This window comes from Onychomys torridus, chromosome 2 (assembly GCF_903995425.1).
Source record: "Onychomys torridus chromosome 2, mOncTor1.1, whole genome shotgun sequence".
Taxonomy (NCBI): Eukaryota; Metazoa; Chordata; class Mammalia; order Rodentia; family Cricetidae; genus Onychomys; species Onychomys torridus.
The window spans coordinates 67,817,907-67,844,292 of record NC_050444.1 but is presented as its reverse complement, the minus strand read 5'-3'; the positions used below and the strand labels follow the sequence as shown (position 1 = coordinate 67,844,292).

The following is a 26,386-nucleotide window of genomic DNA, read 5'->3' as shown; positions in this document are numbered from 1 at the left end:
CCTTTCTGCGATATGAATCATCCATCCCTTTGTCCAGTGTGTACACACTGTACATACTACCAACCATTAGTCACTTAGCAGTTACGCTGTTAGCAGATAGACTGTCATGGTACCAGTGCTTAGTAGCCATAACATTTGGTACCATATGAGAATTCAGGTATCTACTGGGATCTGGAACCTGTTCCCAGAGAATAAGGGGAGGGGCAGACTATTATTTGTTTTTGTTTTTGCTTTTTGTTTTTTTGAGCTGAGGATCAAACTCAGGGCCTTGCACTTGCTAGGCAAGCGCTCTACCACTGAGCTAAATCCCCAACCCTAGACTATTATTTGACAGATGTGAGACTCCAGGCAAGGCCCTGACACTCCTGACCACATGAATGTTGTGCCTCAAAGCCTGTCCTAGTGGAGACCGGTACACAGCTTGAGCCCAGCCTTTCTTTCCCAGACAGTAAAATAATGGGACAGGCTCTGTTACAGGAGTCAGAGGCAAGGCCCATCCTGCTGGGTTGGATTAATCCCCAGGGTCAACGGCACAGCAGGATCTATTCTCAAATCCTGATAGGACACAAGGCAGCTGCATCACCATGGAGACAGGATACCATAAGCCCCACAGGTCATCTGAAGTGTTTCAAAGAGATATTCACAACTTCTAACAATAAAGGAAATTGGATGTGGAGAAGAAAATCTTTATGACCAATCCCAGAGGACCGGAAGAGAAGCCCCGAAGTATACCCAGGGCAGCCAAGGATAGGGAATTTAGGAGCGCACTCCCAGGTGTGAGCCGATTATGAAGTCCAAGGATGCACTCTTTCTACCAGCTTATGTGGAGTGTACAGACTGGTCAGTTCCCTAGTTTGCAAATGAGGAAACTGAGGCCAATCAGCAAAAGACTGAACCCACAGTCTGAGATCACAGAGGTGGTGAGCAAAAGACCTGGGGTTGTTATCTCCCAGGACTCGGGTGTGACTCCTGGGTCTAGCCTGAAAACGCTCCCTAGACCTGATAGAAAAACTCCGGGGCTTGAAGGAGTTGAACATGCCTTGAGGCATTTGGCAGAAGCGGAGAATTGCTGCCAATCGCAAGAAAGTTTACTCGGAAAGATTAACAGTGAAAAAGCAAAGGCCTAGGGCCGAAGCATAGCGGGACGCATGAACAAATCCAGGTATGATGTGAAGTCAAGTCTATTGTTAAACTTTCCCTGAGTTGCGGGGAGGGGAGTGACAGCAGCTGCTAGGAGGGTTACAATCCCAGAAGGCCCATTTCATCATTTTACAGCTTAGTGTTACCTATGCCCTCTGAGTCAATTTCCAAACCGAGAAAAAAGGCCAGCATGGCCTGCGGAAGAGGAGGTGGCAAATGCCTGATGCTAACAGCAGGCCTGCCCTCTGGCTCTATCCGGGACCCCTTCCTGAGCCCTGTTCCTGGAAAGTCGGTACGCGGAGCTCAAGTGGGGACTAGAAATTCTCTAACCAACTTAAAGGACGGAGGAGTATGAGAGGCCCAGGGTCAAAGGTGGCAGCAGCTGCTGCAGGCTGTTTGCTTCCTTGTACCTCACCTGCTGAAAAGCCAGCAGCTCCAACAGGAACTAGGCTCAGATTCAACAGGATCGGCCCTGCACCACCTACAACAGTGAGCTGGGCTGGACTGCAGCCAAAGGCGCCCTTCCCACCAACCTCTCCTTCCCACCACCCTCCACCCAAAGGCAGAAATTAAACAGCCAGAGAGAGGAAACCGGCTCCGGGCCTCGGACACAACCATTGGGTATCTCCATGATTCTGCTCTGTCCCTGGGCAGCGGCACACCCACACCAATGAATGGAGCCAGCCCTGTGCTAGTCGCTGGAAGTCACAGCCACACACCCGCAGAGTCCTAATGGCACCACAGGCTCGGACTTGGGGTCTCTTCGCCAGTCTGCTTACCTCGAATCTTACCCCCTTGGGGCAGAATGACAACTTTAAGGCGTCGAATTCAAGAGACTACCCAGTTATCAGCTCTTCAATTTCTGAGACGTTCTTGGGTTCGTTTTAATTTTTTTTTTTTAACTTTCCCGCCTCCCCGCCCTCAGGATACCCTCCTCCGCTACCGCCTCCTCCCGAGGAGGATGCATCATCCCACGCGTCCGTGTTCAGAAACTACTCACAGAGGGTTCCAGCGTTCAGGCAGGCGTCGGTGCAGCGAGATGCGGTCGCTCAGGTAGATGTTGATCTGGTGCAGCTGCACGCTCTCCTCTTGCAGCCGCAGCTCCTCACCCTGCAGCTGCAGCCGCACCGCCTCCCCCTGCGCGCCCAGCGCATCGGCGGCCAGGGGCGGCCTGGCCAGCACCGGCCCGCGACGCCCAGGGCGAGGAGTGCGCGGGGGCACCGAGTCCACCGTCCCGGCCCGCGTCTCCACCGTCCCAGACCCACTTCGAGCCCGCAGCACCGCGCCCAGCCCAGCCAGCGCCAGCAGCGCTAGCAGCGCCTCCCGGCCGCGCCGCAGCCCCCGTGGGCAGCGCCTCCGGAACGCACGCCCCAACATGCACCCGCTGGCGGCGCCCGCTGAGCCCCAGCGGCCTCGGGTCGAGGCCGGACCCGGATCCCGGAACCGCACTCGCCCCGCCCCCGGCCCGCCCCACCTGCGCTCCGCCCCCTTCCTGGCTGCCGCCTCCGGCGCCCACCTGCCTGTACCCACGTGGGAAAGCACTAAGCGTGGCGACCCCACGGCGTGAGTGTATCCAGGGCGCACCGCTTAGGGCGCTGCGGGGACAGTTCCTTGAATTCACGTGACCCTAGCACGGTCACAGATGGAGGGTCTCTAACCTTAGCCACTCCATGTTCAGAATGTGCTCGCCGAGGCGGGAAAAGGCTGCGGCTGAACTCTCTGGAAACTCAGTGGAGCCTTGAATAGCACTTTCATTTGCGTCCCATGTTTTGTCAAACTGTTTTCTAGTCTTCGCTTCAGAGACAGCTACACTGCGTAGGCTCAAACCCCATTCCATCCTTTCCTGTGATGTATCCTGGGTCTTGAGTAGGGTTTTCTTTTTAGGAGATAAAGCCTCAGGGACCCTGCTTCCAAGCTTGAAGGATAGAGTTCATTCATCCCAACACACACGGTAGAAGGAGGACTTCATGTCCTGACCTCCACAGGTGATGCATGACTCTTGTGCATGTCCCTCCATACGTACATACATACATACATACATACATACATACATACATACATACATAAATGTAAAAAAAATTAATGGAACAAAAGGAAAAAGAGAGTACCACAAGGGTGTTAGAAATATTTTGTAGATGTATTGGGGTCAGATTCTCAGGTAACCCAGGCTGTCCTCCAACTCCTCTTCCTCCTGCCTCCACTCCTGAGTGTTGGAACCAAGCCTAGCTAAACAGCACAACCCCGGAATTCTTCTGAAGTATGGTTTCACTCTGTAGTCCTGGTTGATTCTGAACTTGCTATGTACCCCCAGGATGGCTTCTAACTTTTAGGAATAAAATATCCTCAGTAATTTATACAAACTGCAACTTTTACCTTTAGCTGTGGGGAATGAAGGAGTCGAGGCTTGGCTACTGCCTGCTGCCTTTGCAAATGCTGTTCCCTGTACTCAAGATGCCCTATTCCATTCGATAAGCCCTCTTTCGGAAGCCTTCAGCAACTGCGGCATTTTTGGGAGGACTTCTTAAGTCTTTTTGCCACTAATGACCCCTTTTCACTAGAGAAGGTTTTGTATAACCCTGGGTGTACAGGTATATAAAGCCAGTATACAAATCAAACATTTTCTCATGGTGAGTCATAAAGAAACTCATTTTAAAACAATAGTTTTGAATACATATAATTTCACTATTTATTAAAGACGAAAGCAGTTTACATGCTTAGATAGATGGGCTTGCTTATTTTTGTTGTTGTTTTTTTTTTTTTGGAGCTGAGGATCCAACCCAGGGCCTTGTGCTTGCTAGACAAGCACTCTACCACTGAGCTAAATCCCCAACCCCGGGCTTGCTTATTTTTACAGAAAGGCTTAAGTTGTGGCTAAACATTTGATACTACAGACCACAGATCATCTTCATAATTTTTCAGAGTTGACTGATATTTTCATTTTATAATCACCAATGCTGAGAATGCCATTTTGCATCATAAATATGTGGTGTAAATAGCAGAATTATATTTTGGACTACTTTTTAAATTCTGTCCCAATCCCAAGCCAATATTGTTTTTAAAGATTTATGTTGGGGTTGGAGAGATGGCTCAGCCATTAAGAGCACTGGCTGGTCTTCCAGAGGACCTAAGTTCAATCCCAGCACCCACACTGCAGCTTGCTACCATTTTCTGGCCTCCTCAAGCACTGTATACACACACTCATATACATAAAATAGAAAAATAAAATCTCCCAATTTTTTAAAATCTGTGTTTATTTTGAGTGTGTGTGTGTGTGTGTGTGTGTGTGTGTGTGTGTGTGAACATATAACACATATGCAGAGTGTCAGCAGAAGCCAGAAAAGAGCATGGATCCCCTGGAGCTGGAGTTGCAGGTTGTTGTGAACAGCCCCATGTAGGTGTTGGGAGCCCAACTCTAGTCCTCTACAAGAACAGCAAATGATGTGAACTAATGAGCCATCTCTCCAGTCCCCCAAGCCAAGCTCTGTTTAATGATTTTTTTTTTTCTATTGTTGAGTGCCAGGAACTCAAACAGCTATTTTTTAAATTGAACACCCTACACCACACAATCCACTTAACATTTCAATGCTAAGGAATGACAGTAAAATACTTTGTTTTTCATAAGCAAACCCTGTTTGTTTCTGTGAGAGTGAAAACTGTATGTTCAGTTAAAAAAGAAAGAAAGAAAGAAAGAAAGAAAGAAAGAAAGAAAGAAAGAAAGAAAGAAAAACGAAACACAACACTGCAGTTCACATCCTACAATAGTCTCAAATCTGAGCTGAGGTGGTCCAGGCAGCAGTCCCCGGCATTGCCAGTTCTGACGGCTCCCGCAGTGCAGAGCATGACGTGTGTTCGGAAAGGAGGTGGCAGTGAAGTCACTTGATGTAACAGGGCTGCCAGAAACACTTGAGATCCCTTACATTTGATTTTGAATTGATTTTTGGTCTTTGTGTATTCAAAAGCTTTTTCTTGATCCCCACGTAGTTCTGTCTACCCCGTGTGGGGCACAGACCCACACTTTAAGGAGCTGAGTGTTAGGCAGTTGTATTACCATGACAGCCTCACCCCTTTGTGTCAGGGTTCTCCTGGAGAAACAGAACCAGGAAGAGAGAGACTAAGTCCTTCACTATAAGGAATGACAGACTATGGAAGAGGCTGGGAGGTGAATCTGAAATCCACGAGGTGGGCCATCAGGAAGAATAGACTGGACTCATGGCCATCAGACATCTGTGGTAGAGAAGCAGAATTCCTTCTTCTCCAAGGCAATCTCAGACTAGCTTAGGCTCACCCAGGTGATAGATAGGTAGGTAGATAGATAGATAGATAGATAGATAGATAGATAGATGATAGATAGATAGATGGATAGATGGATAGATAGATAAATAGATAAATAGATGATAGATAGATAGATGGATAGATAGATAGATGGATGGATAGATAGATAGATATATGGATAGATAGATCTTTTAGGAGAAGTAGGCACAATCTGGCATTTAGCACCATCACCTTGCTATGGCACCTGACACACGGTGCTATGTCTTGTTCACACCTGCCCTTACAACAGAAAGAACTGGGGTGGGGCCACTGAGTGTTCTGGTACTCCAGGTTGACTCTAGTGCTTGCTTGTGATTCCAGCCCTCAGGAGGCTGAAGCAGGAGGATGACAAGTTCCAGGCCAGCCTGGGAGCATAGGTACATCATGAGACCCTGTGTCGAAGCAAAGCAAACAACAGCTAGAACCTAGGGTGGAGATAACACCCCTTCGCTACTTATACTCCAAAGGGCATACTTGACTTAGGTAATGATTTTAAGTCAGGGGGAGGGGTCTGAAGGAGGATGATGCCTGGGCAAGTGCAGGAGACTCTGCTTCCAAAACATGACAAGCAGCCAGGGCTGGGGAAGCATGCCTAGAATCCCAGCAATTGGGAAGCTGAGCCAAGAGAATCAGGTCAGGGCTAGAGAGATGGCTCAGAGGTTAAGAGCACTGGCTGCTCTTCCGGAGGTCCTGAGTTCAATTCCCAGCACCCACAGGGTGGCTCACAACCATCTATCTGGTGCCCTCTTCTGGTGTTCAGGCATGCATGCAGGCAGAACACTGTATACATAATAAATTTTTAAAAAGAGAGAGAGAATCAGGTCGTTCTTAGCTGTGTGGTGAGTTTGAGAAAGCCTGGGCTACATATGAGCTCTTGTCTCAGGAAAAACAATATACATATACACATATACATATATATGCACATATACCTATATATGTGCATACACACACACACACACACACACACACACACACACACACACACACATCATGAAGATCAAGCAGGAAGATGACAAAGAGGTCGCCTGGGCAGCTTTCTGAAACCAGAACATCGGTATTTACTGAGTGACACTTGGCACTTCCTGGTTAAACACCAGTGCCCTCCTTGAGAACTGGTGATACAACGGGGCACCAGGCCCAACGTGTGGTACTGCAGGAGGGAGGATAAAGTGAGGGGAGATAGGTGGCCAGAGCCGTTCTTCTCTCTCTTCTTCCTTAGCGAAAGAGCCTTTAAAAAAAAAGCTTAAAAAAAAGACGTAGTTTCACTCTTTGGCCTAAGCTGGCCTCAGTCCTGAGGCCTTCCTGCCTCAGCCCCCACATTAGGATGACTTGTGTGTGACCTCATGGCCTGCAGAACCTTTAGTTGCTAATTTGTTTGAGAGAGTCGGTTTTCAGCTTCTCTTGCAGGGTCACAACTATGAGACTAAAATACTTACTGTCCAAGGCTTCCAGAATCTACTGAAAGGGCTAGGTGTGTGCTGCTAATAATGGTGGGACAGAAATGCTCTCTTTAAACATTTTTAAACGCTATAATTGAGTCCATTTTCATGATTACAGACAATATAGGGCAATGCAGATAAAGTCAGCAAGCACCTTTTGCTCGTTGAACCAGACGCAGAACTTTGTGTGTAGATTGACTTAATTAGTTGACTTGAGTTGAAAGCTGACCACAGAGAATCTTTCACCTTCTAAACGTGAGTGAGTCTTCCATGAGTAGCTTCACTATCCAAAGTGGTGTCTCTCAATACCTTAAACTCCCCTTTAAGGCTGTCTTCCTTTTTGTGGACCCAGCCACCAGCCATCAAGACTGTCAGTCACTGTATAAAGATAAAAGTGGCTCCCCAGCATTGATTAAAACCCTTCTGCCTCTATCCTTTTTAAGAGCATAGTCTCCTTGAGAGGAACAAAGACAGCAGAGAAAGACGGGGAAACTTAGAAGGACATGAAAAGGGTAAAGAAACCCTGGGGTGGTGTGAATGAGAACGGCCCCCACAGGCTCACATATTTGAATGCTTGGTCCACAGTTGGTGGAACTGTTTTGGAAGGATTGGGTGGTGTGGTCTCAGAGGATGTGTATACAGGAGATGAGCTTTGAGGTTTCAAAAGTCCATGCCAGGCCCAGTGTCTCACACACTCTCTTTCTGCCTCCAGATTACAGATAAGATGTAAGCTCTCAGCTCCAGTGCCTGCCTGCCTGCTGCCATGCTCCCCTCCATAATGATCATGGACCAACCCCGTGGAATTGTAAGCAAATCCCAAATTAAATGCTTCCCTTTTTAAGTGTCCTTGGTTATGGTGTCTCTTCATAGCAACTTAATAGTCACTAAGACAGAAGTTGGTACCAGGGACTAGGGCATTGCTGTGGCAGGCCTGAGCATGCTGTTTGTTGGAAAAATGTGGAAGATCTTGGGACTTTGGACTAGAAAATTGGTGGACTATTGCAAGCAGGCTTAACCAGCCATCCAAGTAGGGGATTGGAAGACAGTAATGTTGAGAGCAATGTGGATGATGCAGGCCCAGTTCAACAGGTTTCAGAGGGAACAATATTAGCAGCTGGGCTAGAGACCATCCTTGTAGTATTTTATGTCTCTGCCTTCTGCTCTTGCCCTAAAAATCTGCCCAAGGCTAAATTGAAGAGTTTAGGATTAATATCATTGGCAGATGAGATGTCAAGGCAGCCTAGTATTGACTGTATCATGTGGCCATTTGTAATCACTCTTATGTAGATCTACAATGATAAAGAACAAGCAAGGAGAAATAAAACACAACACAGAAAATTTGAGGTGGAAAGTAGTACCAAGGAGTGTAATGGAGTCAAGTCTTGAGCTCAAAGAGTGTCTGAGTCAGGGTTTCTATTGCTGTGACGAGACACTGTGACCATAGCAACTCTTATAAAGAAAAACATTTAATTGAGGTATCAACTTACAGTTCAGAGGTTCAGTCCATTATAATGATGGGACATGGTGGCATGCAAGCAGATATGGTACTGGAGAAGTAGCTGAGCATCCTACATCTCGCAGGTAACAGGAAGGTGACTGTGACACTGGGTGGTATCCTGAGTATAGCACACCCCCACAGTGACACACTTCCTCCAACAAGGCCATGCCAACTTCAACAAAGCCATATCTCCCAAGAGTGTCACTTCTTATGAGATTATGGAGACCAATTACATTCAAATGGCCACATTGCACTCCATGGCACCCATAAGCTTATAATAATATCATAATGCAAAAAGCATTTAGTCCAACTTCAAAAGTCCCCATAGTCTATCACAGACTCAACAATGTTTAAAAGTCCAAAGTTCAAAGTCTCTTCTAAGATTCACACAATCTCTTAACGGTAATCACTTGTAAAGATCAAAATTAAAAAGTAGATCAAATACTTCCAACATCTAATGGCATAGGATATACATGACCATTCCAAAATGTAGGGAAGGGAGCATAATGAGGAAATACTGGACCAAAGCAAGACCAAAAACCAGCTAGGCAAACTCCAAACTCTGAATTTCCATGTTTGATGTCAAAACACTCTTTAGATCTCTAAATTCTGTTTAGTGTTGTTGACTGCAACACACTTCTTTCGCTTGGGCTGGTTCCACTCCCTGTTAACAGCTTTCCTCAGCAGGTATTCCACAGCTCTGGCATCTCCAACATCTTGGGTTCTCCAAGCCAATCCAGGCTTCAACTTCACAGCTTCATGCAGTGGCCTCTCTAGGCCTCCATTCAGGGATACCCTGACACATACTGGGCCTCAACGGCTTTCTTCAGGCGAGGAGGCAAATTTCATACCTGTTTTTTCTATCCTTAACTCTAAAGCCAGAACCATATGACCGAAGTTGCTAAGTTCTGCTGTTTGCTGGGGCTGGAGCATGGCCCCTCATTCGATTACATCTTCACCAGTTTTCTGTTTTTATGTATACAGCATGTATGTCTGCAGGCCAGAAGAGAGCACCAGATCTCATTACAGATGGTTGTGAGCCACCATGTGGTTGCTGGGAATTGAACTCAGGACCTCTGGAAGAACAACCAGTGTTCTTAACCTCTGAGCCATCTCTCCAGCTCCTAGCTTTCTGTTTTTGCTTGTTTCCTTTACTGCCTAAGCTACCTACTGTCCTAGAACTTGCTCTGTATACCAGGCTGGCCTTAAACTCAGAGATCCGCCAGCCTCTGCCTTCCAAGTGCTGAGATTAAAGATGAACACCACACGTGGTTCTAAGCTTCTCTTTAATTCCTTTTCACAAGTTAGAAATTTAGCTGGGTGGCATCTTGCCCTGGGGTCACCATTCCCTTTACTTAATTTCTTAATCCGTTTATCTCCTTGAACACAGGACTTAGCTCCATCCCACTTCCTGTTGCTCTTTTTCTCCTCAAAATTTACATTTTGTAATTTATCCAACTCAGCTTGCTCCTTTTCACTATAAATCTTCATAGAGTTACTACTAATAACCACACAACAGAGTCTGTACTAGGCTGTTTGGAGATTTCTTCTGCCAATGGAATTAGTCTAAAACTCTTTACTGTAGCCTCAGGCAGACTCTCCAGACAAGGACAAAAGACAGCCACATTCTCCACCAAAATATCACGAGACCAGTCTGTAGAGCACAGACTAAATTCTTCTCTCTGAATCTCTTGATCCATCCCCACAGCTCATCAAATCACACTCAGCACCACTCTCTTCCATGCGCCTGCTAGTATGGCCCATTAAGCAATGCTTAAAGCATTCCACTGATTTCCTAACCCAAACTCCCAAAGTCCATATTACTCCATATTTTTAAAAAAAGATCAGGCCTATTAGAGCAATATCCTAGTCCCTGGTACCAACTTTTGTCTTAGTTAGGGTTTCTATTGCTGTGAAGAGAAACCATGACCATGGCAACTCTTATAAATAAAAACATTTAATTGAGGTGTCGGCTTACAGTTTAGAGGTTCAGTCCATTATCATCATGATAGGACATGCAGCATGCAGGCAGACATGGTCCTGGAGAAGTAGCTGAGAGTACTACATCTTATAGGCAACAGGAAGTTGACTGAGACACTGGGCAGTATCCTGAGCATAGGAATCCTCAAAGCCCACCCCCTCAGTGACACACTTCCTCCAACAAAGCCATATCAACTTCAACAAAGCCACACCTCCCAATAGTGTCACTCCCTATGAGATGATGGGGACCAATTACATTCAAACTACCACAAAGAGATAAGAAATGAAATAAAGGGAATGGTACCCTCAGAGCAAGACCCCAACCACCCAGCTAAGCTTTCAACTTGTGAAAAGGAAATGCCTAAGGACTTTCCTCCTAAAGTAAAGGAAAGCTTACTTAACAGAGGAAAGCATCAAGCCAAAGCTTATGAAAATGTAATTCAAGGAGAGGTCCAGGTTTTAGCCCAAGCTAGCAGAGCTTGGCTGCTATGTGGTTCTGGTTTAAGAGACAAAAGGGATACAGGAGTAAAAGGGTTGTCAGAACTTCCTCTGTGGTTAAGAGAAGCCTCCCTCTGGTGTCATTTTGTGAAGTCTGGAGTGTGTTGGAGATTGATGTTAGAGACATCATCAGAGCCATGGGATGTTTGCTGGGGAGAGGTAAATACAGAGAATGGAACCAGCCCAAGAGAAAGAAGTGTGTTGCAGTCAACAAAGCTGGAAGGAGTTGGAGATCCAAAGAACCATCTAAGCCCTTTGACACCAGACATAGAGTTAGAGAACTTAGAGTTTGCCTTGCTGGGCTTTGGTCTTTCTTTGGTACAGTATTTCCTCACTTGGGCCCCTAGTACCCCTTTTGGAATGGTAATGTATATTTTGTTCTATTGCATCTTGGAAGTATGTAGCTTGCTTTTTGCTTTTGATTTTATAGGATGTTACAGATAAGAGATTGCCTTGAGTCTGAGAAGAGACTTCAGACTTTTTTTGGTTTTTGGAGACAGGGTTTCTCTGTGTAGCTTTGCGCCTTTCCTGGAACTCACTCTGTAGACCAGACTGGCCTTGAACTCACAAAGATCTGCCTGCCTCTGCCTCCCGAGTACTGGGATTAAAGGCATGCGCCACCACTGCCCAGTGAGACTTCAGACTTTTCATATCTTTTTTTTAAAGGTTTATTTATTTATTATATATACAGTGTTCTATCTACACATATTCCTGCAGGCCAGAAGAGGGCACCAGATCTCACTACAGATGGTTGGGAGCCATCATGTGGTTGCTGGGAATTGAACTCAGGGCCTTTGGAAGAGCAAGCAGTGCTCTTAATCTCTGAGCCATCTCTCCAGCGCAAGACTTCAGACTTTTAAACAGTCTTGAGTCTATAAAAGACTATGGGGATTTTTGAAATTGGATTAAATGAAGTTTGTATTTTGATATGAATATAAACCTATGGGGGCCAGGGAGTGGAATATGGTGCTTTACTGAGAATGCCCCATAGGCTCATATATTGGAATTATTGGTCCCTCGGTAATGGAACTGTTATGGGAAGAATTAAGAGGTATAGCTTGTTGTAGGAGATGTGTCACCGGTGATGGGCTTTGAGGTTTCAAAAGCCCATCCGAGACTTTCTTTGTTTCTGCCTCCAATTTGCTGATGAGATCTAGGCTCTCAGCTACTGCTCCAGTGCCATGCCTGCCTGCCTGCTGCCATGCTCTTACCATGACAAATAAACTCACTCTCCGGAACTGTAAGCAAGTCTGCTCCCCAATTAAATGCTTACTTGCTAGCTTGCTTGCTTCCTTCCTTTTTTGTTTTGTTTTGTTGTTTGGGGGGGTGTTTGTTTTGTTTATTTTTTGAGACAGGATTTCTCTGTGTAGCTCTGGCCATCCCAGAACTCACTTTGTAGACCCCGCTGACCTTGAATTCAGAGATTTTCCTGCCTCTGTCTCACCTCCCAAGTGCTGATATTAAAGAAGTGCTGCTGTGGAGTAATCCTTCTGACACTGTGAAGATACTAAACTTAGTATCATTATTACTAAACTCCAAATTTTACTTTGATATCAATCCTCATGCTTCCAAGAATATTTTTATTCTTTCCTTGAGTGTCTTTCTTTGCATTTTTAATAAAATCCCAACTTTGCCCTGCATGGTGGTGCATGCCTTCATCCCCAGAATTTGGGAGGCAGATGGCAGGTGGATTCCTGTGAGTTTAAGGACAGCCTGGTCTACATAGCAAATTCCAAGAGGCCAGGCAAACTCATGCCATCCTGACTAGAATATATTACATATATGATTATAAATAATGATATAATTATCATAATTTATAGGCAAGATATAGTCAAGGCTGATTCTACATCGTGTCATAACCTTAACCCCAATAAATTGTTTAGGTTTTGCACATTGGGTTTCTTTGGCGTGTGGAGCAAGGGAGAAAGCCTCTTAAAGGAGCACTAGTGGCTCCTCTCTATCACATGGAGATGAGAATGACAACAATGGAAACAGATTCTCCCACCTAAGCTCATCAAACCCTGGGGCTATCTATCTTCATACCTTAGCTGATGAGCTTTCCTGATGTGAGGAATCCATCTTTGAAGCATGTAAATACATATTTCCTTTCCTGACCGCCCTGTCTCAAATAACCAACTCAGAGGCTGAATATGAATTATAAATGCTCAGCTGATAGCTCAGGCTTGTTACTAGCTAACTCTTACATTTGAATTAACTATAGTTCTTTTCCATGTTTAGCCACATGGCTTGGTAGATTTTCTCAGTATGACATTTTCATCTTGCTTCTCCAAATTTACCTGCAACTCTCTGACTCTACTTTTCCTCTTCCCAGAATTCCCCTAGTCTAGTCCTCATGCTCAAATCTCTTCCTGCCCAGCTATTGGCCAATCAGCTTTATTATTAACAGTGAGCATAATCCACAGCAGAGGCAACTCTCAGGCTTCTCTGTGTGAAGGACCACGATGAAGATCATGCCCTTCAACAGGAATCTCTTTATTGCTTTCTGAATACACCATTGGTAGCATTAGAAGGGGTTGGTGGGGAGATCCACATGGCCACCCACACACTTTGAGGAACTTCTTGGTAAGACAGAATAGTCATACTTACACTTCCTCAAGGCTGTTCATAGAGATGGCCTGCAGTGTTCTTAGGCTTCTTTCTTCCTGTTGGCAGATGCTGCAAGGACTGAAGCTTCAACAGCTACTTTGAAACATGAGGTAAGTCATCTATGAGACTGGTGAGCCAGTCCCGACTGTCTTCTTCAGGCCTCAGTAAGTGTCCAGCTCCACTGAGTCACTGTCTATCTCTGTTGTTGGTCCCAAGCAGATATATCAAGTTGTCACTGAAACAGCTGTAATGGACACCCCACCCCCCAAAATCTGGTGCCGACAGTGTGGCAGCTTAGAACAAAAGCTTCAAATTCTTGATGACTTCCTTTTGAGCCAGCAGACTCCTCACTACTTCAGTCAGTAGAACATGGTGGAAGCTAAGCTCTGCAGGTCCAAGGCTAGTCATAAGAGGCAAGGAAGCGTCTACTTTGAGACCAGGCAAGCCATCCAGCTGCACAGCTACTGCCGTTCTGGAAAGGCTGAGCCTCCACACCCCAGCCAGAGGCCCCAGTCATGCAGGCACCAGGCAAGCAGCTGTTGCAGGCATGGCTCCTCCCTTCTCTTAGCTCTGCAGTCACTCCAGCTCTCAAGTCTCAGCCATGACCAGGAGTCACCAGAGTCCTGGGCCAGAGGTCTGTCTCAAGGGAGTTCCCACAGACCAGGTCCAGACCCTCACACCAAGAGATCCTAAGGAAGGGAGAGTGGTGGAGAAACAGGAAAGGAACCGATTTCAGTGAAGCCGATGCCGGGAAGGATGGGGGCTCACACCCAAAGCCCTTGGTGAACGAGAGAGAGAGAGAGAGAGAGAGAGAGAGAGAGAGAGAGAGAGAGAGGGAGATTGTGTTTCTTTCTTAGTTCCTCTCTATCTTAGTTTTAGTCAGAATCTCTCACAGAACTGGTTTGGCCCATAAGCCCCACAACCCCCAGGGCTGGGGTTGCATATTTGTACTACCATGCCTAGTTTTAAATATTTTTTTTATTACTTTTGTTATGGGGTGCTCAGCAGGGATGGCCACCCAGACACATCCCCCACTGGTTCTATGGATATGAATCAAACCATTGACTCATCCTGTTCTAGGGAGGCATGGTTGGTCCTAAGGACCAGTAGCTTACTTAGTTGGCCATGCAGTTGAGGATGCAAAGTGCCACTGTTAGCTCAATCAGAATAAGAACCAATGGCTGGCTAATGCTAACAGTAACGTGGTCAGCCATGGAGACCAGGTGAACAGAGACTGACATTAATTATCTCATCTGTCTCTTCTCCTTCCTGTCTTTGAGGTTTCCATGACCATGGCAAGGTCTTCCCTAATTACCACTGATTGGTTGGGGTAGAAACAGCAAGTTTCTCCTAAGGCCATGCAAAGTCCTCCCAAATGGCCTAGGCCTAAGTCTGACAGGGGAACTGAGTTCCCCAAAGTTTTAGTTCCCAACAATCAAGGCTGAGGCGCCAGTGGCAGCTGCCCTGGCTATTGCTTGTTGATGCTGTGTGGCCAGTTCTTGTTTTGCCCAGTCAGCCTCACCAGGGGTATATTCCAGGTCAGCTGGGCTCTGGCAGGGCTACCAAGACTTGCAGAGGCCCCACTGGTTCTAAGACCACTTCTTAGGTGACTAAGTCAGCTGCTCTGTTGCCTCTGGCTTCCGGGAAATCACCTTTTTCGTTTGTCCTTTGCAATGGACGATGGCCACTCTCTTGCATAACCAGATAGCTTCCAATCGAGCTAAGATTGCTTCTCTATTTTTGATTTTTTTTCCTGATGAAGTTAGCAATCCTCTTTCCCTGTATAGAGCCCCAGGGGCATGGGATATAGGGAAAGTATATTGGCTATCAGTGTATGTGGTGGTAGCCTTCTCTTTCCCCCAGCAGAATGCTTGAGTCAAAGCTAAAAGCTCAGCTCATTGAGTTGAGCTTCTCCTGCTCAAAGATTGTTCCCAGGTACTCTTATCTTGGGTCACAATCACTTCCCTACATACCTGACCCCATCTCAGATAAAACTGCTCCCATCTGTGAATAATTTCTTGTCTGGTGTCACCAATGGATGCTGGTGGCCATATCAGAGGTGCAGCGGGTGACAGACAACTGGAGTTCAGGTATCAGTCCACCAAAAGGAAAATCTCTGATGGATCAATCTCATTTTAGGCAAAGGCACAAGATTACAGACTCTGAACTATCTTTGGCTTCTGCTGTACTTTTGATATCTGATATGATGTATATATTTATGGGAAATCCCCCACTGCCCATATTATAATGTATTTATCTCATAAATACATTTCATCTATTGGACATTTATATCTGTAGCTTGTCAGGAAAATGATTTCTCCTTAAGCTGTATAATTTTGATGAATAAGAATAACGTTTCATAACTAGACCTTCTGTTCCTTGAGGATTATGAGATACTTAGGACCTTTTTTATATCGTAGCTCAGGATGACATAGGAAAATAGTTGTATCGACCTAGTTCTAGGACAGCTGTATACCATTAGCTGATTTAAAGCTTCAAAGTAACTGTAAGATTAGACCAGGTGCCTTGCTAATGGTTTTTTAGATAAACACTCCTTATCTTAGTTCACAAGGACATACTGAGCTATCTGGCTAGGTCATAAATACAAAGAGTTCAATTATTGCTAGCTGGCAGATAAGATTAAGTCCTTGCACCCATCATGACCTCAGTTTGTGAAAATATTCTGACTAGTCTAGCCTACACAAAATAACTCAACTCTGTAGTCCTTCAAGAAGGCTACAGGTTAGCTGGGTGGTGGTGGCGCACACCTGTAATCCCAGCACTCAGGAGGCAGAGGCAGGCGGATCTCTGTGAGTTCGAGGCCAGCCTGGTCTACAGAGCTAGTCCAGGACAGGCTCCACAGCTACAGAGAAACCCTGTCTCGAAAAACAAACAAACAAACAAAAAGGCTAAGGTGTTTTTAGATAATTAGAAGTTACACACAGGACAGAGAAATATAATTTAGGATTTAAAATGCTTTTAACGTCACTGTGCCTTGGAGAATGCTGAAGTGAGCTCATATCAAGAAAATTAAGGTAAACTTGAGTTCCAACCAAAGCATTTATGACACAGCTCTCTCTCTCTCTCTCTGTGTAAACACTCCTGAGTATGTCACTACACTTAGAAATATAGAATATATGCATGAATTCCTTATTTTTCTTAGACTTCTCAATAGTTTAGCCTTATATCTCTTTCAATCCTTTATAAGATTATCTCTTTAATTCAGATAACAAAATGACTGGTTCTTTCTTTTAAGCTGCAGCTACAAATTACAGCCCCCACTAATTAGGAGGCTGAGATTTATTACATGTCAATTGTCAGGATGGTTCTGTTTCTTATCATTTACTGGAATGTGGTCTTTAAATGTAACATCTATATTGCCTGAAGAATTTCTTTTGAGTATATATAGCTACGCAGAACAAAGGAAGAGATTCAACGTGAGAAAATAAACAAAGTAACCATCAGAATGCCTGTGAATTCATTCCTTTCCTAAAAAATCCCCTCAGATGAAAGTCCTAAATTTTGCTAGGCTCACTGGAGCGGGTCTTCTGGGCTGCAATAAATGAGATGTCAGTCAGATCAGGCCTGGTGGACTGGATCCTGTCAGCCACCTCAAGACAGCCACGCAGGGGACTGGCAGGGTTGCGGGCTGACGTCTTGGGGAACTGAATGTGGGGTTGATCCAGAAACAGTGTATTGGGTCATCCAGACAAGAAGCATCCACTTCTCAGGTGTCCCCTCAAGGGGACCTCAACAAAGTGTGGGGCTGTCAGGAACAGCGTGAGACTTGAAGTTAGTTTGTTAGCTTTCACCAGCAGAATAGTGACAGCTATAGCCCTTATATATGCTAGCCATCAGGCTGCAACCAGCTCAAGACTTTGACAGATACTCCACTGGTCTTTCCCAGGATCCCGGGGTTTGCAAGAGGACCCCCGAGGCAATGTCTCTCGTCTCATCCATGTACAAGTGGAATGGCTTAATAATGTATGGGAAGGCTGGGGCTGTGGCAGACACTAGGGCCTTTTTCAAGGCGTTGAAAGCTCTCTGCTCAGTCTCAGTCCATTCCAAAGGCTGCAAACCTCTGCTGCTGGCATAGAGGTCCTTGGTTATCCCGGTAAATCCCATTAACCATAGCTGGCAATATCCAATCACCTCCAGGGATTCCCAAACTTTTGGAAATGGGGATTGCAGGTTGGCCAAAACATGGTCATGAGAAATCGTCTTTTTTTCCTTCCTCTAAGTTGTAGCCTACATATGTGACCTGAGGGGCACATAGCTGAGCCTTTGTGGATGATACTCTGTACCTCGGGCTTGGAGGGCCCCCAAAAGGCCTTCTGTTGCCTGCTCACATTACTCTTCAGTAGTCAAAGCTATGAAGAGGTCATCTACACACTGAAGCAAGGTGCTTTGTGGCTATTTTTGTCTAAACTCCAACAGGTCTGCACCCAGGTCCCCATCAAATGATGCTGGTGGGTCCCTGAAGCCCTTCTCCTGTCTATCTCCCCCATTTCCTCCTGTTTGTTTCCCCAAGGGCAGCAATTACTGCCTGGAAGAGTTTCCTTCCCTGTCTATCTTCAGCGGAATCTGGGCTGTTGTAAACTTTCTGAGCAATTAGCAAAAGTTGAGGCCGTGCCTTCAAATCCCTCTAATTTCTAGAACTTTCTCTGTATGTCTACGGCTGACTGTGTGACAGGGGCTGGCGGGGGAGGGGGGAATCTGGGTCTATGGAAGTAAATACCTGATATGTCTCAAGAGCTATTCCAGAAGCCCAGTGGGAAATTCATCAGGTCCTGAGTACCCTGACCTGTCTTCAATGAGTTGGCAGGTTTTCTGACTACTGCTTTTAATCCTACCAATGTTTGGTGGAAAAGTGTCCAATGCCCTCTTACCTTAAAACAGTTTCCATAGTTTCCAACAGGCTGATAAGGGCTGGTGGCTTCTCTTAAAAAAGAAAGAAAGAGAGAGAGAGAGAGAGAGAGAGAGAGAGAGAGAGGAGGGATGGAGGGAGGGAGAAAGAAAGGAAGGAAGGAAGGAAGGAAGGAAGGAAGGAAGGAAGGAAGGAAGGAAGGAAGGAGGAGGAAGGAAGGAAGGAAGGAAGGAAGGAAGGAAGGAAGGAAGGAAGGAAGGAAAGGAAGGAAGGAAGGAAGGAAGGAAGGAAGGAAGAAAAAGGGAAGGTTTGGGATCTTCCAGTAACACAAGTCACGGGTAGAGAAGGCTTATGAACTAATAAACCATGAACAAGGAAGGAGTTGAATTTTCAACAGCTCCACCCAGGCCTGAGACACTGAGGGAACCACTTCCCCCTTCTCTAGGCCTAACTAGCTGCTTGGAGAGGGGGGAGGGAACAGAGAGAGAGAGAGTGCACACACACATAACCATTTCCTCCTTCCTGCTGTAGAGCCGGGAGAACAGGCAGAGTTTCTCTGGGTGCCCTGGTCAGGTCAAAAGGATCTGGGTCCCCCAAAACCTGAGGCCACAGGTCTTAAGCAAAGGGGTGGATCTCACACCAGAGAAAGCCATTGGTTTTACAGGGGAACTGGTGGCTCCAGTGCCCACTGCCACCACTCAGGAGCCCCCAGTATCACCATCACCATCGCAACATCAGCAGCTGGCAGGTAGCTTAGCTGCAGTCACTATCAGAAGGGTATGGGCAGACAGCTGTGGTCCTGGAATGGCTCATTCCCCCTCCATTTTAGATCTGTTTGTGCAAGCAGCAGATCTGACAGAAAACACAGAGAGACAGTCACACACAGAGACACATATTAAAGATTCAGTGGTGGCCACCACACATTCATACACCTGAACAGACCAGGAGAGTAGAGTGATGTCTCACGGATCCCTGACACAGGATCTACAGTCAGTCTGACTTCACCTCTTGTGTCCTAACCAGAGGTTGCCTCCTACAGGATCAAACTTGCCTCTGGAGGTGTTCAGACCAGATGACTTTCAATTTACTCTTTTTTTCTTTTGGGTAGCAGTGTCAGGGTGCCTCCAGAGTACTTGGCAGCGATTCATCAGAGAGGATTTTCCCTAAATCCTGGAACATCTCAGGTTATGCATCTCCTAGAAGCCATCTCCAGCCAGCACACTCTTCCCCTATCTTGGACAGTCCTGAGGCCCCTAAGTGTCAGGGTCCAGTCTCTGGGGATCTTGCTAGGGGCCTCCAAAATGTTATAGGGATAAACACTCATCAAAGATGAACACTCAGACACAGTTATAGCCAGTTGAGGTCTTTATCCCAGCCAGCTGGGACTACACTCAGATGTTTAGAACCCAAGTGTAGTCCCAAGTGTTTAGGGTGAGAGGTTTTTATTTTATGTATGTATGTATGTATGTATGTATGGATGGATGGATGGATGGATGGATGGATGGATGGATGGATGAATGGATTTGGATTTTTTCAAGACAGGGTTTCTCTGTTTAGCCTTGGATCTCCTGGAACTCACTCTGTACACCATGTTGGCCTTGATCTCAAAGACCCATCTGCCTCTGCCTCCAGAGTGCTGGGATTAAAGGCCTGTGCCACCACCACCACCCAGCTGTAAGGGGTTTCAAAGGCAAAAACCACATCCTTGTATCTCACTTGCCAGCTGCAAGTGGAGTTTTTGCACAAGCAAGAAGTTTAACAGAAGCTTAGATAAGTTAGCTGGAGCATCTTGACCTCAGGTTCCTACAACAGAGTTGGGTTATTTTCCACAGGGTTCTCCATCAAGGAGATCAAATCTAGTTTAAACCTAAAGTGGCCTCAGCAAGAATACAAGATGAGCCAGGTGTTGGTGGCACACTCCTTTAATCCAAGCACTTGGGAGGCAGAGATAGGCAGATCTCTGTGAATTCAAGCCCAGCCTGGTTTACAGGGTGAGTTCTAGGACAGCCAAGGCTATACAGAAAAACCCTGTCTTGAAAAATAAAACAAAGCAAACAAAAAACCAAGATGAAGGAACCATTGAACTGTCTTGTCCTGTCATACTTTATTGATTGATGGATTGTGTATTACCACACCATATGTGAAGATGACTGGCTGTAATTGATTCTTTCCTTCCACTATGTGGGTCCCAGAGATGGAACTCAGGTTGTCAGGTGTCTTAGTTAGGGCTTCTATTGTTGTGGTAAAACACCATGAACAAAAGCAACTTGGAGAGGGAAGGATTTATTGGGCTTACACGTCTCAATCACAGCCCATTATAAAGGCAAGGCAGGGCAGAAACTCAATGCAGTAACTGATCCAGAAACCATGGAGGAACACTGCTTATTGGCTTGCTCCTCAAGGCTTGCTCAGCCTGTTTTTTTATAGTACCCAAAACTACCTGCCCAGAGGTGGCCCCACCCACAGTGAGCCGTCCCCCCCCCACACACACACACTTTAATCACCAATCAAGAAAATGTACCATATGCTTGCCTACAGGAAAATCTATGGAAGCATTTTTCTCAGTTGAGAATCCCTCCTCCCAAATGTCAAGTTGACATAAAACTGACCAGCACATCAGGTTTAGCTGCAAGCACCCTTACCCACTAGCCATCTCACCAGCCCACACTTAGCTTTTACTTGGGTACTAGGGATCTGAACTCAGGTCCTCATGTTACCAGAGTTAAGAGTCAGTGACTAGGCTCTGGCTGCCTTAACAAGCCAGGCTCAGATCATTTGTCTTTAATAAGTAAATTAAAAGAACCAAATTAATGGTGAAAAGCAGAAAAAGGAGATTCATTAGACATGGCCACATTAGGAAGAGGGGCAGAGAAATCAAGTGACTCCCCCAAATCTGTCTTCTAGCACACAGTTCTTTTTTTATATGTATAATTTATTTATTTTATGTTTATTGGTGTTTTGCTTGCATGTATGTCTGTGCAAGGGTGTCAAGTCTTGGAGTTACAGACAGTTGTTAGCTGCCATGTGGGTGCTGGGTATTGAGCCCAGGTCCTCTGGAAGAGGAGTCAGTGCTCTTAACCTATGAGCCATCGCTCCAGCCCATAGCACACAGTTCTTAATTGCAGTAAGAAAATCCACTCACAAATCTACACTATCTGGATAAAAAAAGGAGTTGCCTGTGGGGCATCTACATTAAAAATCCAAAGTCCCCTCGTGGCTCCCAGCATGTTTTCTGCCCTGGGGATTGTCCCACTGACTCCTAAGCAGAGTCCTGCCACAGGAGAGCCTATGTCGGAAAAACACACTGCTGCACATTCTCACTGATCTCAGTCTTCGACCAGGGACATCATCCTAAGACAGCAGAATCCAAAATACGACATCATTGCCTCAGTTCCCAAGGTCATGCTCTCCCGAAAGGTCCCTGATATAATAAATCTCCCAAGGCAGACAAATTTGTTCTCCAGCTGAGGCCAGGCCTTCAGCCTTCCCCTCACCCAGCAGGAGAGTCCTGGGGGAATTCTGATTTCTTGGGGTCCATGTGTCAATAATCTGACACCCAAGGGAGGGACTTGAACTAGCCAATTGTGCTCATGCAGGCACTTTGCCCAAGCTAGCCATCTCCCCAGCCCCAGAAAGCCCTGTCTTTGAATCAGAAAGAGTAGCCCCACACTATGACAGCTGGAGAAGCTGGGCCAGGCCACTAAGCCCTGGCAGGTCAGAACCAGGGGTGTGTGTGGAGGGTGGGGGTGGGGGGTCCAGTTGACCATTAAGTTCTAAGGCCTGTCCTGTGGGCTCTTGCTAGCACCTAATAATTATTTCCATTTGGGAGGACAGTTTTGCTTCTCATCTGAGACAGGTGCCTGCAGGAATCACTGTTCCAGAGACCTGAGAGAAGCCGGAGAGAAGAAATAGAAACTGGGGAGAAAGGTGCCGTTTTCAAATTTCCAGACCCAGAACCTAAAAGCCTGAGGAGATGGTGTGTGTGAAGATTGGAAATGGTTTGTTATACAATAGCTAATGGGAACAAATGAGAGGGTTTAAGCCTCATTTTCACAGCCAGGAAGAACTTTCCGGCTATCTGCTATGCTCCAGGCACCAAGCTGAGATCTAAGCACATGCTAAGAAGCCAGTGTCAGAGTCTCAGAGACACTGCAGTGGGAAAGACTGGTGTCACACAGTGTGCCAGGGCAGCAGGAGGGGCTGGTGTGAACTGAACCTAACTGGGGTTTGTACAGAGGAGGCTGTGTCTCTAAAGGGAGATGAAGGAGTGGGGAGGGGTGGGTGGGACTCAGTAGAAGCGCATTGCAAAGGGCTGATGTGATTGGTGACATCTTCCTAGAGGCGGAGAGAGTTCATACTCTCTAACCATGCGTGCAGGTGTGCGTGTGCGTGTGCGTGTGCGTGTGCGTGTGCGTGTGCGTGTGTGTGTGTGTGTGTGTGTGTGTGTGTGTGTGTGTGTGTGTGTGTTTGAGTCTATATAGCATAGGTTTGTCTTGAACTTCCAACCCTTCGGCCTCAGCTTCCTGAATGCTGGGGCTGTAGCCATGATCCACCACACCCCTCTTGATGATAATACTTTGAATGCTGGGCTTTCAGTAAGGGGAGAAACTCTCCTAAGTTGTGGGAGGTAAATGCACATCTCCAAGGGATAGAGGAAGGATTCGGGCCTGCGAACCCTTTTGCAGTAAATATTCTGAGAAAGTCTTGTTAGGGACCTGGAACCACGTGGCTCCATCAGCATTCTAGGCAGATATTTGGCATGATGCTTCTGAGGTTAGCCTGTTGGACACAGTGTTGGCTTAAGTCATTGAACTTTGAAGAGACAGGGAGACAAAGCAAAGAGTGTTCCCAGAACACAGTGGCGCTCAGCCGGGAGGCATGATGCTCACTGTGGGGCGTGACTGTACATACTTGAACCCCCAGCACTTGGGATCTGAGTGAAGATGAACATGAGTTTGAGGTCAGCTTTGGCAATGTGTCAACCCACCTGCCCCCTCTACCCTGGGGAGGGGGATTAAAAAAAGAACACTCAGAAGAGCCTGTGAAGAACCAGCTTGCCTCCATCATAGGCTTAAAAGGCATCTGATAGTAAAGATAAACTAGGTTAATCCCTCTTTATGAGTAAACCTCTGTTTCTCAAGGATCGGGCTATGTTCCGCTTGTAACCCTAACAAAAATGATTCGGTACTGCCTGTTCCAGGAATGGCAATGGTGTCTTTGTTTCAAAAAGTTGTTCATAACCATCTTGCAACCCTGCCTTTGTTTCCAAAGGTTATGTGACCACCTATGGCTACCTTGCTATGCTCACCTTGCAATGGTGTCTTTATTTCAGGAGGGACTAACTTGTTATGCTTATGTTCTGCTCCTGTAACCCGGCCCATTTGGAAACCTTATACTCCTGAACTATTAAAGCCCTTATCTTCCCCATGTCCAATGCTGTTCTCCTGAACCCTGCCTTAGGGGAGGCAGCATGGGTACACACAGGAAAAAAGAGCTTGCTTTAATTAATTTAGCCATGATGATTTGGGTGCGTGGTCTTTCTCCGCCCATCTTTGGGATTAACACCTGTCTAAAGCCAGGTGAGAGGGAGAAGCTGACACAGCCTAGGGGTCCTGACAGGTTTGTAGTCCCTGCCAGTTAAAGAATTAAAAGGCAGGGGGAATCGCCAGCGCAACAGGTGGCATTGGAGAACTCTCTCTCTCTCTCTCTCTCTCTCTCTCTCTCTCTCTCTCACACACACACACACACACACACACACACACGCACACGCACACACGGCGGACAGCAGCAGACAGAATCCGCAGTTGAAGAAAGAGTTTATCGGGGGTAAGAAAACACACTCAGAGAAAAAGACCCTCTGTAAAGCAGAGGGGGACTTGGAAAATCAAACACTTGAGTTGCTTCTCAAGAGCTGGGGGTTTGAAAGCAATGAAGAGTTTTTTCTCCGCCAATTTAGGGTTGGTCCGTCTGAAGAAAGCTAGGGTGGTTGGCGGGCTCAGAACTGCTGTGTGACTTGTCCTGAGCAGGCCTTGAACTTGTTGAGCCTGTCCATCAGTGGGGGCCTGCCGGTGGAAGACAAAACCCTCAAGGCCTTTGTTTGAAGCTGCCAGGCTTTTGTCTCAAATTAAGAGAGTAAAGAAGAAGAAGCCAGCCATTTTGGGGAAGCTGCCGTATTTATTACCTAGTCATGGCCCCTCTACCCATCTGTCTGTCTACCAGGGAGTGGCCTAAGTCCCAGAAATTCAAAGGTTTGTCCCAAAACTGTTAACTGAAGTTCCTGGGCAGAAGCTGACTGAAGAACTTCAGTGATTATAAAGAGTTGGAATGCTGTAAATACAAAGCCAAATTATCTTAGTCTCCTAAATATCCATTTTTTGCCCATTCCTGTGTATGACCTAAAATCCTTGTGAATGTTAGGTATCCTTTTGGAATGTACAGAAAGACCCCTTGCTTCCACCGACCCAAAAGCTAAGAAGGTCATCACACAGCATCTGAGGCCTGCAGCCATGGTTTTCCCACTTTACTATAAACTGCCTAACTGATGTACACACCAATGTATTTGAAAGTGTTCGATTTATTACTTTCTTTGTCTTAAATCAACAAAGCAGCCCAAAGCTTTTTATCAACTATTTTCATGTGAACCATAAGACAAATAGTCCAGAAAGCACCGAGTTGGTCCAGTTTCTCATTTCACAGATGGGGTCTGAGACACGGGTGAGAAGATGGTCTCCCTCAACTTGTAGGCTCTGGGAGAAAGCCTGAGGAGGAAGTCTCCCCAGGATCCAGGAGGGCATAGGGCTTGGGTGACCCCTGCAAAACACAATTTACAGGTGGTTCCATCCAGTGCCCAGGGCGCCCTGCTGCCTCCAGGTACCACGGCTTTAGCTGTGCAGGAAAGCCTGGAACCTCACCTTTGGGCTAGTCTCCAGACAGTTAAGATCTGCGGTCAGATTGGAAAACAGGCAGTGATGACAATTCCTAAGGGCTTGGATGGACTGCCAAATTGGAATGCTTCTCTGCAGAGGCTTTGGTGAAGGGGCGGGGCAGTGGAGCCCGGATAATTGACAGCAAGAAGCAGATGATTATTGGCTCTCAGTGAGGGCTGTAAAGTGCCGGGCTTGACTTTTCCCGTTGTTCCTCTGCTTCCTAATGGTAACCTTGCAAAGACAGAGACAAGGAATCGGCCTCCTGGGGTGAAGTGAGCGGGGGAAGGAAGGGAAGGAAGAAGGGGGAGTGGAGGGGGGAGGAGTTTGGAAAAGAAATAGACAGAAGTAGAGAAGACCCAGAGGGAAAAAGAAATTAAGAGTAGAAGCCAGCAAAATGGCTCAGCGGGTAATGGCACCTGCTGTCAGTCGTGTGGACCCAAGCTCTGTCCCAAGACCCACATGGGTGGAGGAGAAAATCCATTCCTGCAAGCTGTCCTCTGACTTCCACACACGTGCTGTGGTGCGTAAGTGCCCACCCACCCATCCACACCAAATAAGTAGATGCAATAAACTCTTTAAAGAAAAGAGTGGAAGGCCAGGCATGCTGGTGCACATCTTTAAATCCGGCACCCAGGAGACAGAGGTAGGCCCATCTCTGTGAGTTCAAGGGCAGTCTGATCTACACAGCCAGTTCCAGGCTAGCCAAAGTTACCTACTGAGACCTGGTCTGAAAAAAAAAAAAAGAATACAAAAAGTGAAGAAGGGGTCCAGGTCAAGGGGTAGAGGAGGACAAAGGGAAAAAAGGAGAGAAATTTAACAATAAACTTATCGGATGAAAGAACCCAGAAGCCATTACAGAAATGATTTATAAATCTATTAAAATGTATATATTGGCTGAGTGGTGGTGGTGCACACCTTTAATCTCAGCACTAGGGAGGCAGAGACAGGCAGATCTCTGTGAGTTCGAGGCTAGCCTGTTCTACTGACGGAGGAGTTCCAGGACAGCCAGAGCTGTACAGAGGAAACCTTGTCTTAAACTCCCCCTGCCCCCCCACCCCCCGCAAAGTGTATATTGTATAAGGCTTCCAAAGAAACACAAAGTTAGTCAACAAATCAGGAA

The 26,386-nt window shown here is 46.4% G+C and overlaps 1 protein-coding gene across 1 annotated transcript in view; it reads right to left on the bottom strand.

Annotated features, from left to right (window-relative positions):
* Positions 1–2,571, bottom strand: part of Galnt12 (polypeptide N-acetylgalactosaminyltransferase 12) — a 32,610-nt gene extending 30,039 nt beyond the window's left edge. The window contains exon 1 of the mRNA XM_036177206.1: positions 2,141–2,571. Coding sequence (XP_036033099.1) covers positions 2,141–2,517 — 377 coding nt within the window. The 5' untranslated portion in view covers positions 2,518–2,571. The remainder of the gene's footprint in view (positions 1–2,140) is intronic.
* Positions 2,572–26,386: the final 23,815 nt, after the last annotated feature.